General features: G+C 39.4%; 1 protein-coding gene across 1 annotated transcript in view; it reads right to left on the bottom strand.

The window, feature by feature from the left end:
• The window catches only part of acss3 (acyl-CoA synthetase short chain family member 3), a 35,047-nt gene that overhangs the window by 20,676 nt on the left and 433 nt on the right, over nt 1-13,938 (bottom strand). Inside the window, exons 2-8 of the mRNA XM_062443933.1 lie at nt 12,068-12,212; nt 11,141-11,329; nt 9,880-10,014; nt 7,523-7,663; nt 6,704-6,784; nt 6,245-6,340; nt 4,540-4,691 (exon numbers count right to left, since the gene is read on the bottom strand). Coding sequence (XP_062299917.1) covers nt 4,540-4,691; nt 6,245-6,340; nt 6,704-6,784; nt 7,523-7,663; nt 9,880-10,014; nt 11,141-11,329; nt 12,068-12,212 — 939 coding nt within the window. The remainder of the gene's footprint in view (nt 1-4,539; nt 4,692-6,244; nt 6,341-6,703; nt 6,785-7,522; nt 7,664-9,879; nt 10,015-11,140; nt 11,330-12,067; nt 12,213-13,938) is intronic.

Genomic DNA, 13,938 nt, shown 5'->3' with positions numbered 1-13,938 from the left:
AGTCCCTCCCTCACTCCTAGTTTGGGCAACCGCTACTCGCTGAATTCATGAAACGCTCCTTCCATGCCCTACGAATGACCCAAAACACTGTGGTTTCTATCTTCCCTCTCCCTGATTTCTCTCACATAATTCTCTCCCAAATGCCCATTGATGGTTGCCCATGGCTGCTTATATCTAATTCAAAACACTGCCTGTTGCTCGCTACAAGGCTGTGGAGGGATCTATAACCCCCTACAAGTCCAGGCCACAGTGCAGCTGTAGATTATAGTCTGATCGCTGCATTTTCCCACAAATGGCTGCTAGTCATCATTCATCGGTCTCAGCACTCCCCGATGTAGAAATGACCTTCCAACTGAAATCAAACTTCAAGTCACATTCTACCTTCTCTAACAGGCAAGAACATTTTCATCATGTCACTCTCTCCCCACTGAATTATCTCTTTTCTCTCTCTCTTCTTTCTCTCTAGGTGATATTTTATTCTCTTTTTCATGCAATACTCTCTAACTTGATTGTTCTACAGTCTCAGAATATTATATAGCTCGGTTTCTCTGGTTTTCTGTAACAGCTCTGATGGCAGAATATGAGCTTCAGCACTGACAAATAGTGCATTTGTGTGAGTAAACCAAATGCTCAAAATGCTCTGCCATTACTCATCACCACACAGATGTTGCTGAAGGTTGCCTGACAGCCTTCAGTTCAGTTTCCAACACTTTTCTCCTTCATCCAACTGCAGTTTAGTTTTTAGCTGATGTAACCTCTCCTTTGATGTGTCATGTCAAGTATTGATAAATAGAGAGGTTTGATAAAGAATCTTAGGTGATCTCACATTAAAAGCTGTTCTTTCCACTGTAGTACCCATGTGGTATGTGTCCTTTTTGTCTTGGCCTCCAGTACAAGTTGTGATTGGTTTAAGATATTATTAAAAAGGCAAAATATACATCTAAAAGTATCATTGGTATCATAATGTATCAGTATGTGCAAGGTGTTTAAATTGTAAAGTCATAGCAGCAAAAATCATAAGTGACATGTATTTCTGTTCCATCCAAATCAATACATCATTTCAGGTGATGCAAATGATTGTGTCCATTTGATTCATAAGAACATTTTAAACACATTTTATGGCAAATATTTACATGCATTATCCTTAGTGGCACAGAAGCCTACGAGCCCCACCATCTGGCAATTTAGCTCCAACCTTGTATGCTCTTATTTGTATTGAATAAGTACTTAAAGGTTATTCGACTCACAATAGCACACTCTGGGTAAACAGCTTTAAGTAAATACCTCGATTATATAGACTATCAAATATGAAAGATGTACATCAAAGACTATAATGATTGCTCTGGATTAATAATCTACCGCATCAGCTGTCGTATAGATCCTGTCCTGGATGTACTGAGCTAAATAACTTGTGGAATAAACAAATGATTGACTCGCTGCCCTGGCAGTGACCTTGTGTTCTCTGGTTCTCCGGCTTTTCAAGTAGTCTTATGGAAAAACAAATCTGGAGGAGTCACACAGACACTGTAACCTCAGAAACAGTAGTAGGAGGGCGACGGTTTGGCTGCTGCCCAAGCTCTGAGACTGTGAGCGGAGTCAGTAAGTGTCAGTGTAAACATCTGTGTTCTGTTTTTAAGAAGGGACATGGTATAAAGTTATAATATTAACATTTCTTTTCAAATGTTTTAACTAATTGAACTGACTTCTTCAAGGACAAATAAATATTTCATTATTCTTCTAACAAATGTACCGCACAGTTTATCCTGACACCTTCTCGAGGTGATAATATGTATGAATATGTACTTTGAACTTTGTGGTATGATAAAACCTACTCCAACAATGGGCTACAACATTTGACCAATAAAACTGGACTGCTTTGTAGAGATAAGCCCATGCTAATCTCAACAGTATAGCCTTGGAGTGGGCCAATGAAGCAGAAAATCTGCACACTCCTAAAGGGTAAAGGTAGTCTCTATAATGTTCATTTGTCACATGTTTTAAGTCTAAAGTTGCTAATACACTTAAACATGATACTCTGAGGTCAATGTAACAAAGTTGAAGGGAGAATAAATGAGACACTGGTTTAAGTAAAGGATAATGTAAGGCAGTTGAAGTTGGTTGCAGTGAAATTTTGTGAAGCACACATCCAGTCCACACAGATGGATTATCCTCCTAAAAATAGTGCCAAAACTCAGAGAGTCTGTGTGTATGCCTGCGTTAGTTAGAGTGTAGGGCTGCAACTGCCCAATATGGAAATATATCTGAAACATGGGATCAGTTAGGGAATATTCTGATATATTCTCAGGATTTAATTTTAATTAAAAGAAAACAAGACATTCGTGACATTTAATGGTGCCAAGTTTCACTGAGCACCGAAAAAAGCACCATCGACTGAAGTCATGCACTCTATATCTAAGTGAGGCTTTCAACTCTCAGTTTTTAAAACACTACTGGCACTGTGGAGAGGAGAGTGTGCCCCTTTTGTCATGCTACACTGATGCAGGGCGCTGCTACCATCAGAGCTGCAGACAGCCCTGCGGCCAGTTTTTCAATGCAGTTTTCATGGTGACAAGTAATATGGCTCAAGTGCATTAATAAGGGTCCAGGGCTGTTTCAGTTGAGCAGGCTCTAGAGGGAGTACACGTCGCGCTATGTCAATAAAGCCCAGACGGGGAAGTTGAGCTGAATGAAATTATATGTTTTGATAATAAAGCTAACAGCGTTTTCTGAAAGATTGTGGCATTTTCATCAACACAGTTTTAATTACAACTAGCACTGTTAGTATTGACATATTCTGCCATGTGATGACAAAATACACGGAGAAGATCCATAAGGCAATGTTGTCACAAACACTATGCTTGGATAAAATTTGTTTACGTGGCCACAACCACACAGACGGCAGAATCCCTCTAGCCTGCTGAATTGAGTGCAATCCACAGAATTACAACTATGAGGAGTTCAAAAAACCTCTTATAAGAAAGTGGTACCTTGATACTTTCTATTCTCTATGAGAATATTGGACATTCTGTAAATTCTCAAAATGCCACAATCTCTTTCAAACTGTGAAAATCAAAAGTTAGTAAGTGAAAACCTCAACCAGACATTGAATCGCCCTGCACTAAAATGAAACCATATGTCACCGCTGCCTTTGTATTACTGCCCGTGTGTCACGGTGACATGTTGTGTTCAGCGCCTGAGGGGAAATGCAGCAATCCTTCACCAACCTGCCTCCTCCAAGGGGAAAAGACACATTAGGAACAAGTAAGTGTACACAGGAACAGCGTGTAGCTTAAATGACAGATTGGGGCAGGGTCGAAACCGAGAGGATAAATGCCATCAATATTTGAGGCAAAATGTTACAGAGAATAATTTCCCTCTGCAAGAACAGGTTTTAAAAAAGGTGCTATGCATTCAGCACAGCGAGCAAACAATTGTCAAATTCAGCACACAATACCGGAGTTACTGAATGATTCACCGGGGCAATAGGTCATCCGCACTCAGAATGAATTTATGATTGTGTGCTTAGAGGCATTTTCATACTCAACAGAATGGAAGTGGTGAATTGACACCACAATCCCTTAGATGATCACAATTAACTATTGTGATCATCTCAGCAATGTACAGTATCTGACTCTCTGGGACAAGCTAATACCATGAAAAAATGTAGTCTTTAACTCTGAGCTACACTTGACCTTTACCTGAAAAGAGAGAGAGCAGCCAGGGAAACAGGTTCACACAGTATGATTTCATACAGGTGTGCTGCAGTGGCTTGCGGCTGTTTGCCATCCATTCTGATTAACACCCAAGCGGGTCGAGCGGTGGGTACACACTGTGAGCAGTGGAGGTGGAAGAGGGCTCCAAATCAACAGATGGTCAGAGACTAATGAGAGTCTGGACAGGTTGTGCAGACCACCGTCAGCCACAAGATGCTTTGACACATCACTTCTACCGCTTCAGAGATCCACCTTCAACCTGCATTTGAAGGTTAAGGTCGCTACCTGTTGTCTTCTCACAGCAAGTTTGTCAGAAACACTAGAGAGTGACAGATTGGCTGTTTTTCAGCCAATGCATTAATCAATCCTTGTGATATGAGCATAGGTCATAGTCTAACGGGCTGAAGACTTTGCTAAAAAAAAGGGGTTTGTTTATCTTTATGTCTTACTATGTCAACTAAAGGTTTTAGAATTAAAACGATTAAAGCATTTTTTCAAGAAATATATAGTTTAAAACAATCATCTTCTTGGTATTAATTTCTAAACATCCTAAAAGATTTGGATTTTAACATTTTATGGTGCATTTAATGGATATCATGGCTTAAACTAACAATTCCTTTTAATATTCTAATTTGTTATTTTTCATTTTTATGTTAAATAATTAACACTGGCCATCACAAGCTTCCAGAGCACCAGTCACCCTGCAATGAACAATTCAATAAAACAGAGCAGAGCAGCGTATCCTCACATGGTGATGAGATGCTTGGTCTAGCAAATGTTGCTTGGTTCTTGGTTCTCATTTTTTGTATACGGTGTTGATGTCTACCTGGACAGGGGGTATTTTATCCCAACGTCAACATTGGGGTCCTGCTGGCGAATGGCTCGGAGTGCAGTGGGTGCTGTGAACATGGAGGAGACTCCGTGTTCAGACAGGACACGGAAGAATGCCCCAGGGTCTGGAGTCCCTACAGGTTTACCCTGTAAACAGACAGCACAACAACTGCTTGGTTTAAAACTGAAACACAGACGCACTGTACTGTGCATTATTTCATATCTGACTCTCTACAGCATGGACCACACATACAAACATTATAATGGAATCGCATACATACAACAGCAATATTTTTACATTATTCCACAATACAAATTCACTTCAACTACAAACCACACACCATGAATATTCACAGAGCAGCTGTTTACAAGAGAGAGGCATACTGGAAGAATGCCTTCTAGACAGATGGGCCCCATAAATCCATGGATTAGAAAACACAGTTGCACTATAGGAGTATTGTTTGTCTACTAGAAAAGATATAGACAAAAGAAGCCTGAAGGCGAACACCTCAGACAGCAATTTCCACTGTGTTCAAGTTCACAGTTTACACTGGTATTCAACTAGCATGTCCCAACAGTGGGAAGAGCACTGCAGATGAATGAGAATGGTAAACAGCAGCAGTGAGTTCTGGCATCTGTCATTTTTGCTCTGGATAAATATTTGTGTCTGTGTATTGATCAAAGGAAAGACAAAAGGTTGGCTGCATCATGCCTGAAAGACAGAAGGGCTGCTACAACAAGATCCACCTGAGACACCCAGCCGGCTGGATTCAAACATTGATTTAAGTAAGGCAGATTAATTCATTGCCCAGTAGTGCTTCTTCCCACGGTGAGAGAGAATATTGCAGGGTTTATGTAATAAATGGCAATCAATGTGAGACACACATGGAAAGATAAACAGACAGGTACAAAACAGCAGCACCTTTAGTCCTTATCTACAGATTTTGTTACAAAACACAAGAGCCCCGCATGGAGGCTACTTCACTAGCCAATGGGTATTGGTCTCACAAAGAAAAGCTAAATCACTTGGAATAATTGCATGCATCACTATCAAGTGGCTGTTAAAAGCAACCATTCATGCAGACAATAATGACTTAATTATTCCTTTACTATTAATCTTTACAAGAGGTTAAGTGTGTTACATGACTGTGTCCATTTAAAGTGATGTTGTTAGATACTTTAACTTATGATGCTCTGACAACCAACATTTAAACACTACTGCTATTACACATTTAGTTATTTCACCAAATACATTCTGCAAGCTGAAAATGTCCTTTTTAGCAGCAGTGCAGAGGGGTAGAACCTGTCCATGAAGGTGACATACTGACTAAAGCTACTAAATAAAAATGAGAAGGGGCAGAGAACTGGAATAGACAGGTTGCAGTATGTCTCCTGACAGGGGGCTGTCGCAGCCAGAGTAAAACATGGCAACAGTGTCAAACAGTTCATTGCATCTTGAACCGAGTCCCGGTCCGCAAAAACCAATGTCATTAACCAAATTTGGACGCATTCAGCTTGCAGAGCCAACATAGGCAAATACCCAAAAGACATTAAAACTACTGTGAAGGAGCTGCTTCTCCCTCTTCTTACTTGTACAGCTTTGGATGTTGTGTACTGGTGTTCACTGGTTTGATAATTCTCCTTGTTTGCAAAGCCACATTGGTTAAGTTTTAGATGAAACTTCATCTACAAGGACATACCTCATACAGAATTGTGCTGTTACCATGGAGCAGAGGACCATAGCAGATATATGAATGGCCAACCACCCAGCCCAGGTCGGACGCTGCCCACCAAACCTGCAACAAGTGGAATATGGTGAGTATGTGCACAGAGTCACCTGTTCATAATCATCTAATCCTATCTTGTTAAACAACATGGTGTATTGATTCTAGCTTAATTAGTGGAGATTGCATTAACAACTTAATCAATAACAACACTAAAAACACCCAAATTACTTGAAAGTCCAAAAAATAAATTTAAAATTGGAAATCAAACAGAAAAAAGATACTACAGAAGTTCAGAACTTATGCCTCAATCGTTGACATAAATATTACATGTTGATCAAATCTTCTTTCAAGTAGTAAACAATCTCTTCATTGGCTGCCTTCTCTTTGTTCTCAAGCATGACGCTAACTCAGAATGATACTTTATTGCCTTACATCTCCAGGACTGAGTCCATAAATATTTGACATGGTCCATTTCAGCATCACAGCATAGCCTGCAGTGTCTCGTGCAACACCCTGGGGGGCAAGATAAGACAAACATTAGACTGGTGACAGGTACTGCATGAGGCAAAGAAGCAGGGGTTCAATATCAGTCTAAACTCAGCCGCTCAGACCGGCTGCACTGAAGAGGAGGAGACTTTGCTTTCAAATGACTGCTTCTCAAACCAAATCCAATTTCAGACTTTTATAAGTTAATGGTGCTGAATAAACATTTTTTAGCAAAACAGTGTGTCCTCAAGTCCTGGTGTGCACAATTATAGAGTTTAACTCAAAGTTATGGTCTTCCTACCGCCATAACTAAGAAATTCACATTGGCTCACAGAGAGAAAAGCTGGCTATAACAGCACTATTAGGCTCAGGAACTAGCCAGCAGGTGGATATGTTATATCATCTCTTGGTCAAAGACAAAATGATGCTATTTGAAAGGAGCCAGGGGTTTTCCATTTCAAACGGGCTGCAGGCAATTCCTCCTGTATGAGCTGCAGCTCTCACAGTAGAAATGCTCCCTCTTATTTACAGGTATGTCACAGTGATGGTTTTTAGATTGGGTCGGGATTGTTATGCAGAGTCAAGAAGCAGATGAGTCACACAGGAGCTCCATCCAGAACTGACAGTATTTAGACAAACAGCAAACAGTAAAGCATACAGTATAACTTATGTACGTGAGGATTTATGTATTTACATGTCACCTATAGGTCTATGAATGCATTTCTTTTGATTTCATTTCATCTTTTCTCTGGGGAATGCATTAACCTTTGGTGTTCCAGTGGTTCCAGATGTATAGAGGACGTAGAGAGGATGGTTGGAGGGAAGAGAAACACAGTCATGCGGTCGAGCAGTGGCCATCTCTTCTTCCCAGTCCAGAGACAACTCCGGGCTCATTGAGACTTTCTCCTATAACAAAAAGTAATAAAAGGAAGATACACTTATTTCCACTCTGAATAAAGCATCAAAATTGATAAGGAGTGTTACTGCTTTCTGGGGAAATCATATGAGTAATTGACTTAAAAGGTGAGATTTGGGATTTTACAAAATACATTATAAAGCAGTATTACAATCTCAGTTTTTCATGTAGTGATATACTGCAGTCTTTGGTCTAATCAGTCATTACAATCTACTATCGCAGACAAAGGTCAGAGACTGAAGCCTCTACATCTCCCACTGCCAACATCCACCTCATTTCAAACTTTTGTAAATCCCTGTGATACTTTAATTTCATTAACATTTAATCACCCCTGTAAATTGCAGTCTCAGTCATGGCTTTCTTGGGTCTCAGATAATGAACTCAAGGCTAAGATTTGATTGAAAATGACAGACTCTCGAGGCAAGGGACAGACATCCCATTAAACATTGAGCCTTCCAAAAAGCATCTTTGTTTACTGGCTGAAGCCCAGCCAGACCAAGGCCTGGCTGATTAAACAAGACTTTCATGTTAGAAACTGTGTTCATAGAACCACAGCATCTTGTTTACTCAATGCAATTATTGATTAAAAGCATCGCAACTACCTTCAAAGTGGTGCTTTAATTAGATTTTAAAGTGTAGAGTTTACAGTGAATTTCTTGTGAAATCCCCACACCATGTATGAATACCTGATAAAGATGCAACACACTATCTGCAATCTCTGAATTCACTGAGATGACAGATAAGATTGGTGGGGCCAAACCAGATAAATTCAGTATTGTAATATTCACACCACAGAGCCAGAAAGTGGTACATTATGTTTCAGAAAACACATTTGAACTAACTGAGACATGGCAGTCAGAAAACCAATTTAAGAGGGATGATTGCAATACTGTGCAATCAATTTTAAGAATCATTTCCCCAAGCCCCAAATTCAGTCCTTTTCTTTTACGTGTGTTGCAATGGAAAATTAACTTCCTATACTGAAATACTTTGCTATAGTATACCTGTGTTTCGTACTTAGATGTGCAATTTAACCTGAATACTCATTTTGTACTCGCATATCTAAAGATGTTGTGCACTCAAATGTGTTTAGCATAAGAGGTACTTAATCTTGTGACTATGATGTGATAATAAAGCCGGATAGTGTATAACTGACAGATTACAAAATGTTCCAGAGCATCCTGTGAAGAACGAGGCTGCGAGTACAAGAATGACTGCTAGACTGTGTTCAGGGCTCTTTGTCTAGGGCAGAACACTGAGTCCAGTATGAAAGACAATGCCTCTTTGTAAGGGATCAGGGGTTTTTATTGCATAATTTCCACAATACCCGTGTATAAAGGAATTATTTAGCTTGCTGTCACCATATTAATGTGTTCTGTAATCATTCAACACAGCTCAGCCTGCTACCAAACTGGATCTATGCCAGACTGCCTATGACCGGCACCAACCTCCATCCCTCAGCTGCGACCATACGACATATATTTTCAGTCTGTCTCATATATTTGAACCCGCTACACATCCTTTTATCATTTGACACGGTGGCAGGATTTGCAACACTGTCACTCCATTGATCATGCGCCTTGCAGCCGCGGGTATTACGGGTATTGCAGCACCCACGTTTTCAGATACATGATTGTACCCTCCCAACACACAAACACACTTTTTCCTGAGGTAGTTATTGATGAAACAAAATTAAGTTCCCCGTAGGCTACATGAAAATCAAGTTAGATTGATTGAACGTCCATCCAGCCAATAACAGCCATTTGACCAATCCACCAGGCCAGGGAAGAGTACACAGTCGAAGCATGTCAATGTTACATGTGTGCATTCAGAAGCAGTGCATCAGAGTCAGAAATGGCTTTTTTAATAAGTAAATTTTCGCCCCTTTGTTATTTCTGATACTGACTTTGAGTAGAGTAGTGTTTTTGTAAAGCTGTATTCTTGCTAATTATAATGGGGTGATGATGCTCATGTCCCACCTCTCTAGAACCGTCACTCTTTTAAAATTGCTGCTCCACACCTGCCTTTAATAGAAAGATAATTTAGTCAATTTGAAACGCCCCACTGGATAAAGTTAACATATACAGTACAGTGGTAAAGTTAGAATCAAAGATGTAGTTGATATTTTTGGAGGTTTCTCACAATAGCAGGCTGCCATATATCAGATATATTTACACGCCGTCACATGTCACTTGGTGGTACTTACCATATTAGGCCGGTTGTAGATGAGGACTTTAGAGGGTTTGTGAGAGCTCAGCTCCAAAGCTTTCTCCACCAGAGGGATGTACTCTACTCTTCTGCCTGGCTCGATACCAAATGAGGCTGTAACCATCAGCTTGGGCTGAAAAACACAGAAATCATGTATAAATTGGACTGTGTTAAAATGTCAAACGGCCAAGCATACAGCATCATGACATTTGACAGAAACAGCAGCCAGAACTCCCACCCTCGACTATTTCCTTAGCTGCATTTTTAACAGGGTATTAAGAGTCTATTGTGTTTAGTAGCACTCCAGTGTCCAGTGTTAAAATGCGATATTGATTGCCACACAAGCTACCTGAGATGTACACATGCTGTTATCGCCATCTCATGTAACTTCATAGCTTTTAAAGCTTAAGGCACATACTTTCATACAACCTGCTTTAAAGGAAATGGCCTTTAAATGGCACATACTCAGTCATAGTTAGCTCATTTTCCCCTAGTGGCCATCAAAAGGCATGGCCATGTCTAAAGAGATGCAGACAAGGATCACTCACTAGCCTCTGTTCTGCTTCACTTCTGAACTGCAACGGGTGACTGATATCTATGACAAGACTGTACTTCTTCATACTGTATGTAAATAAGCATGTTACACCTTTTAATCTGAAAATATCTGAGTCTACAATACGTCTACATTACTGTCTTGAAGTGCACCTCACCAGTAAGAGCACCAGCATTTGATCAAGTATCGGATGGCATTACTTTATAATACTGTATTTCTTTATTTATATTCTTATAAAGACATCACTCAACAGAGATCATAATCTTCACAAACATTCCCTGTCAAAGTGTCAGAGTGGTCTATTAAATTTTATGGTTCTTGGTTTAAAAATCTGAGTTCATGTGGCACGAACATTATTCTTGAATTGTGAAAGAAAAGGCAAGGCAATTGCTTTCCACTGTGAATGATTGATTCTGAACTTAAAGAAACAAAGAAGCCTCAGGCAACTACAGCTTTCAGTTTTTCTGATATTTTTCAAAATATATAGCACACATTTTCATGGAGAATTGAAATTATTGGTTGCAGCCATATTGTAGCCTTGCTTCTTACCAGTACATAAAGTAGAGTCGCCACTTTAGCCTGTCCTTCATTTTTTATTAGAGGCCAAGGTATGAAAGAGTGACATTGATTTAATAAAAACCATGTTGTTCTGTTAAAAAAAAGAAGATGCCTGTCAACCACAAGGTGAGTAACAAAATGTTCTAACCTTGGCATGATTGATGCGGACAGAAAGCTCTTTGGAGGCAAAGCCGCCAAAGATGAGGCTGTGTGGGGCACCGATCCGTGCACAAGCCAACATGGTGAACATGGCCTGGGGCACCATGGGCATGTAGATTACCACCAGATCCCCTTTCTGCACTCCATTCTTCACCAACACTCCTGCTAGCCTTGATACCTGAATCAAGATAGATGAGCAAATACAACAAAACACTGCTGTAAGAGACACTGCAGAATACTAAATACATGCATTTTGGCAAACTTAACACTATACCATTTCAAATGTCTGTTTAAATCTATTTTGGATCATTGTTCATAACTACTTTAACTTTATGGTTAAAATGCATTTGTGATTTTGAGCATTGTTTTAAGGGTATTAATGTGAAAAACACGTGAATATATCCAAAGTTCATCAGTGATAACCTTCAATTAGACCACATCTTACAAATGAAAGAACCCAACATCCTTTGGGTGAATCAAATTAAATTAAATGAGCCTCTAAGTTATACGGGTAAAGACTAATAAGAAGCTACAGTTTTGTTCATATTCATTACAGTACATGTAATTGAATCTTGACTGAAGGGAGACATCTGTCAAGTTAGTGAGTCAAACATCAGTCAAATGGTTTATTTCCACTTCTTTCCATTGCTATGTTTTGTGTCCTCCATGCTTATGTTAACTAAATCCAGCTGTCTGAGTTGAAGGATGGACAATTTACTTGTCATGTTAACAATCACAATTTCTCATTTCAGCACCCAAAATCCAACCAAATGCTGCTTCCATGCCTCACAGCATTATTTTTTACCACCACACATCCCTGCAGCCCAGATCAGGCTTTAACAAAATGACTCAACACAGCTCTTCATGTGGTTCAGTTCTGTGACCTCTGCTTCTAAAAAAAAAAAAAACGATTTACCTGGTCCTGAAGTTCCCTGAAAGTGATGATCTGTTTAATTCCGGTAACCGGGCTGTCATAAATGATGGCAGGCTGCTCACCACGACCGCTCTCTACATGACGATCCACAGCATTGTAGCACATGTTCAACTTCCCTCCCACATACCTGACAAAATGAGAAAATATCATCATTGTACTAATAACTAAGAAGCAAGAACACTTAGTAAATATGCACACAGAAGGCATGTTTCTAAATATATCATCAAGTATTGCCTAGATCGACACATCACTAAAAACATATTTCTCTGAAGTGTGTGTTTGTGGCAGATACGGTTCATTCCTTTCATTTAAAAAAACACAACAACTTGATGAAACCAACTAAGACAAAAACATATGCACTTGCTTTTGCCAGCAGCACACAGCAAATCAATGTACTTGATAAGGCGACAGTTTCAAGCTCATTTTGGTGCTCTGCATATGGATAAAGAGCAGCAAGCAGGTTGAACAGATGGTGTCTGGGATCTTCTGTTTTGGGAGCCAGAGAGAGAGGGAGAGAGAGGTGGTGGCTGTGTGTCCTTCATATTTTATCTTAGCTGTACCAGGCTCAGGCAGCTCTGGCTTTTTCCTACCAAACTGGATGTTGGAATTTACCACCACACCCAACAAACAAACAGAAAATACATTTCATGTTTACATCATTATCAGTACAGGAATGTTTGTGTGGGGGCTGTCTTGCATTTTGATTAGGATAGCTTTCTGAAAAAGCACCAGGCAAACATGATGTTAAGTCCCACAGCTATATTAAACAGAGCAGTTTCATCTATCTTGATCACAACATACACTTGATGTGAATATTTAAGAACTTTTCACTTCATTTCTAGTCTTCAATGGTATAATTTAAGAACTGCAACTTTGGGTAAGACTAAGTTAACCTAAGTTAAGGTGGTGCAACTCTTAACATCTAAAATAATAGTCCTTTTTTTAACCTGAGCAAAAAGTAGGGGTTTGCCTGGTTAGCCAAACAAAGATGGTGGCAGGAAGTGACATATCTACTTACTCCTCCCTGATGACTCATCACCACATTTGAAAGTTTTATCTTGTTCACTTAATTTCATTTGTAATATTTCATAAATAAATAAAACTTTATATTTTTCAACTGTTATCATGTTTGTATTTTTCTAACTTCCTTAAACTAGCAGAGAAGAGCCACTTGTATATTTGTTATCTTGGTGGTTAGGTTTAAGAAATTATGCCACAACAAAAACAAACTAGCAGAATATTTTTCATTCCAGTCAGATGAGTTTTGTTTTTTGTTTTGAGGGGATTTTTTAATGACTCCCAGAAAAAAGGATTATCTAGAATTCCACTTTAATTAATGATCAAGACAAGAGGCAAATATACTCTGCCTACCAAGTTATGTGAAAATAAGACTCTACAAACCTCTTAAACCTTTATGTCAGTGGTTCTCAATGTGGGGTAATAGTTAATACCATCCATAAGTAATACAATGACTGGATGTATGACTATTTCGGTCATGGGTTTCATAACCTTTCTGTAATAAAACATCTAAAAGCAAAATCTCATCAGATGGGGAACCCTGGGACAAGTTCTTAACAAATGGGGGTGGTCTAATTTGTGTCACTTTAGGGGTCCTAGTGGTGAAAATTTATGAGAACCACTTCTTTTACTTTCTTTTAAATGGTAAAGACAGAGGGAGGGGGGCTGAGTTAAGTGGTAAATTTGGATTATTGTGATTTAATTACGCAAATTTCAGGACCATAAATTAAATTTGAAAGTCTTTCAAGGCTTTCAATGTTTCCCCCTTAGTTCCATGGGACATTTGGATTCATGCCAAACAAAGGGGCTTTAACTGAGTTGAGGAGATATGTGGT

The sequence above is a fragment of the Scomber scombrus genome, chromosome 22 (genome assembly GCF_963691925.1).
Source record: "Scomber scombrus chromosome 22, fScoSco1.1, whole genome shotgun sequence".
Taxonomy (NCBI): Eukaryota; Metazoa; Chordata; class Actinopteri; order Scombriformes; family Scombridae; genus Scomber; species Scomber scombrus.
The sequence above is the reverse complement of the archived record's forward strand: the minus strand, read 5'-3'. Positions and strand labels throughout refer to the sequence as shown.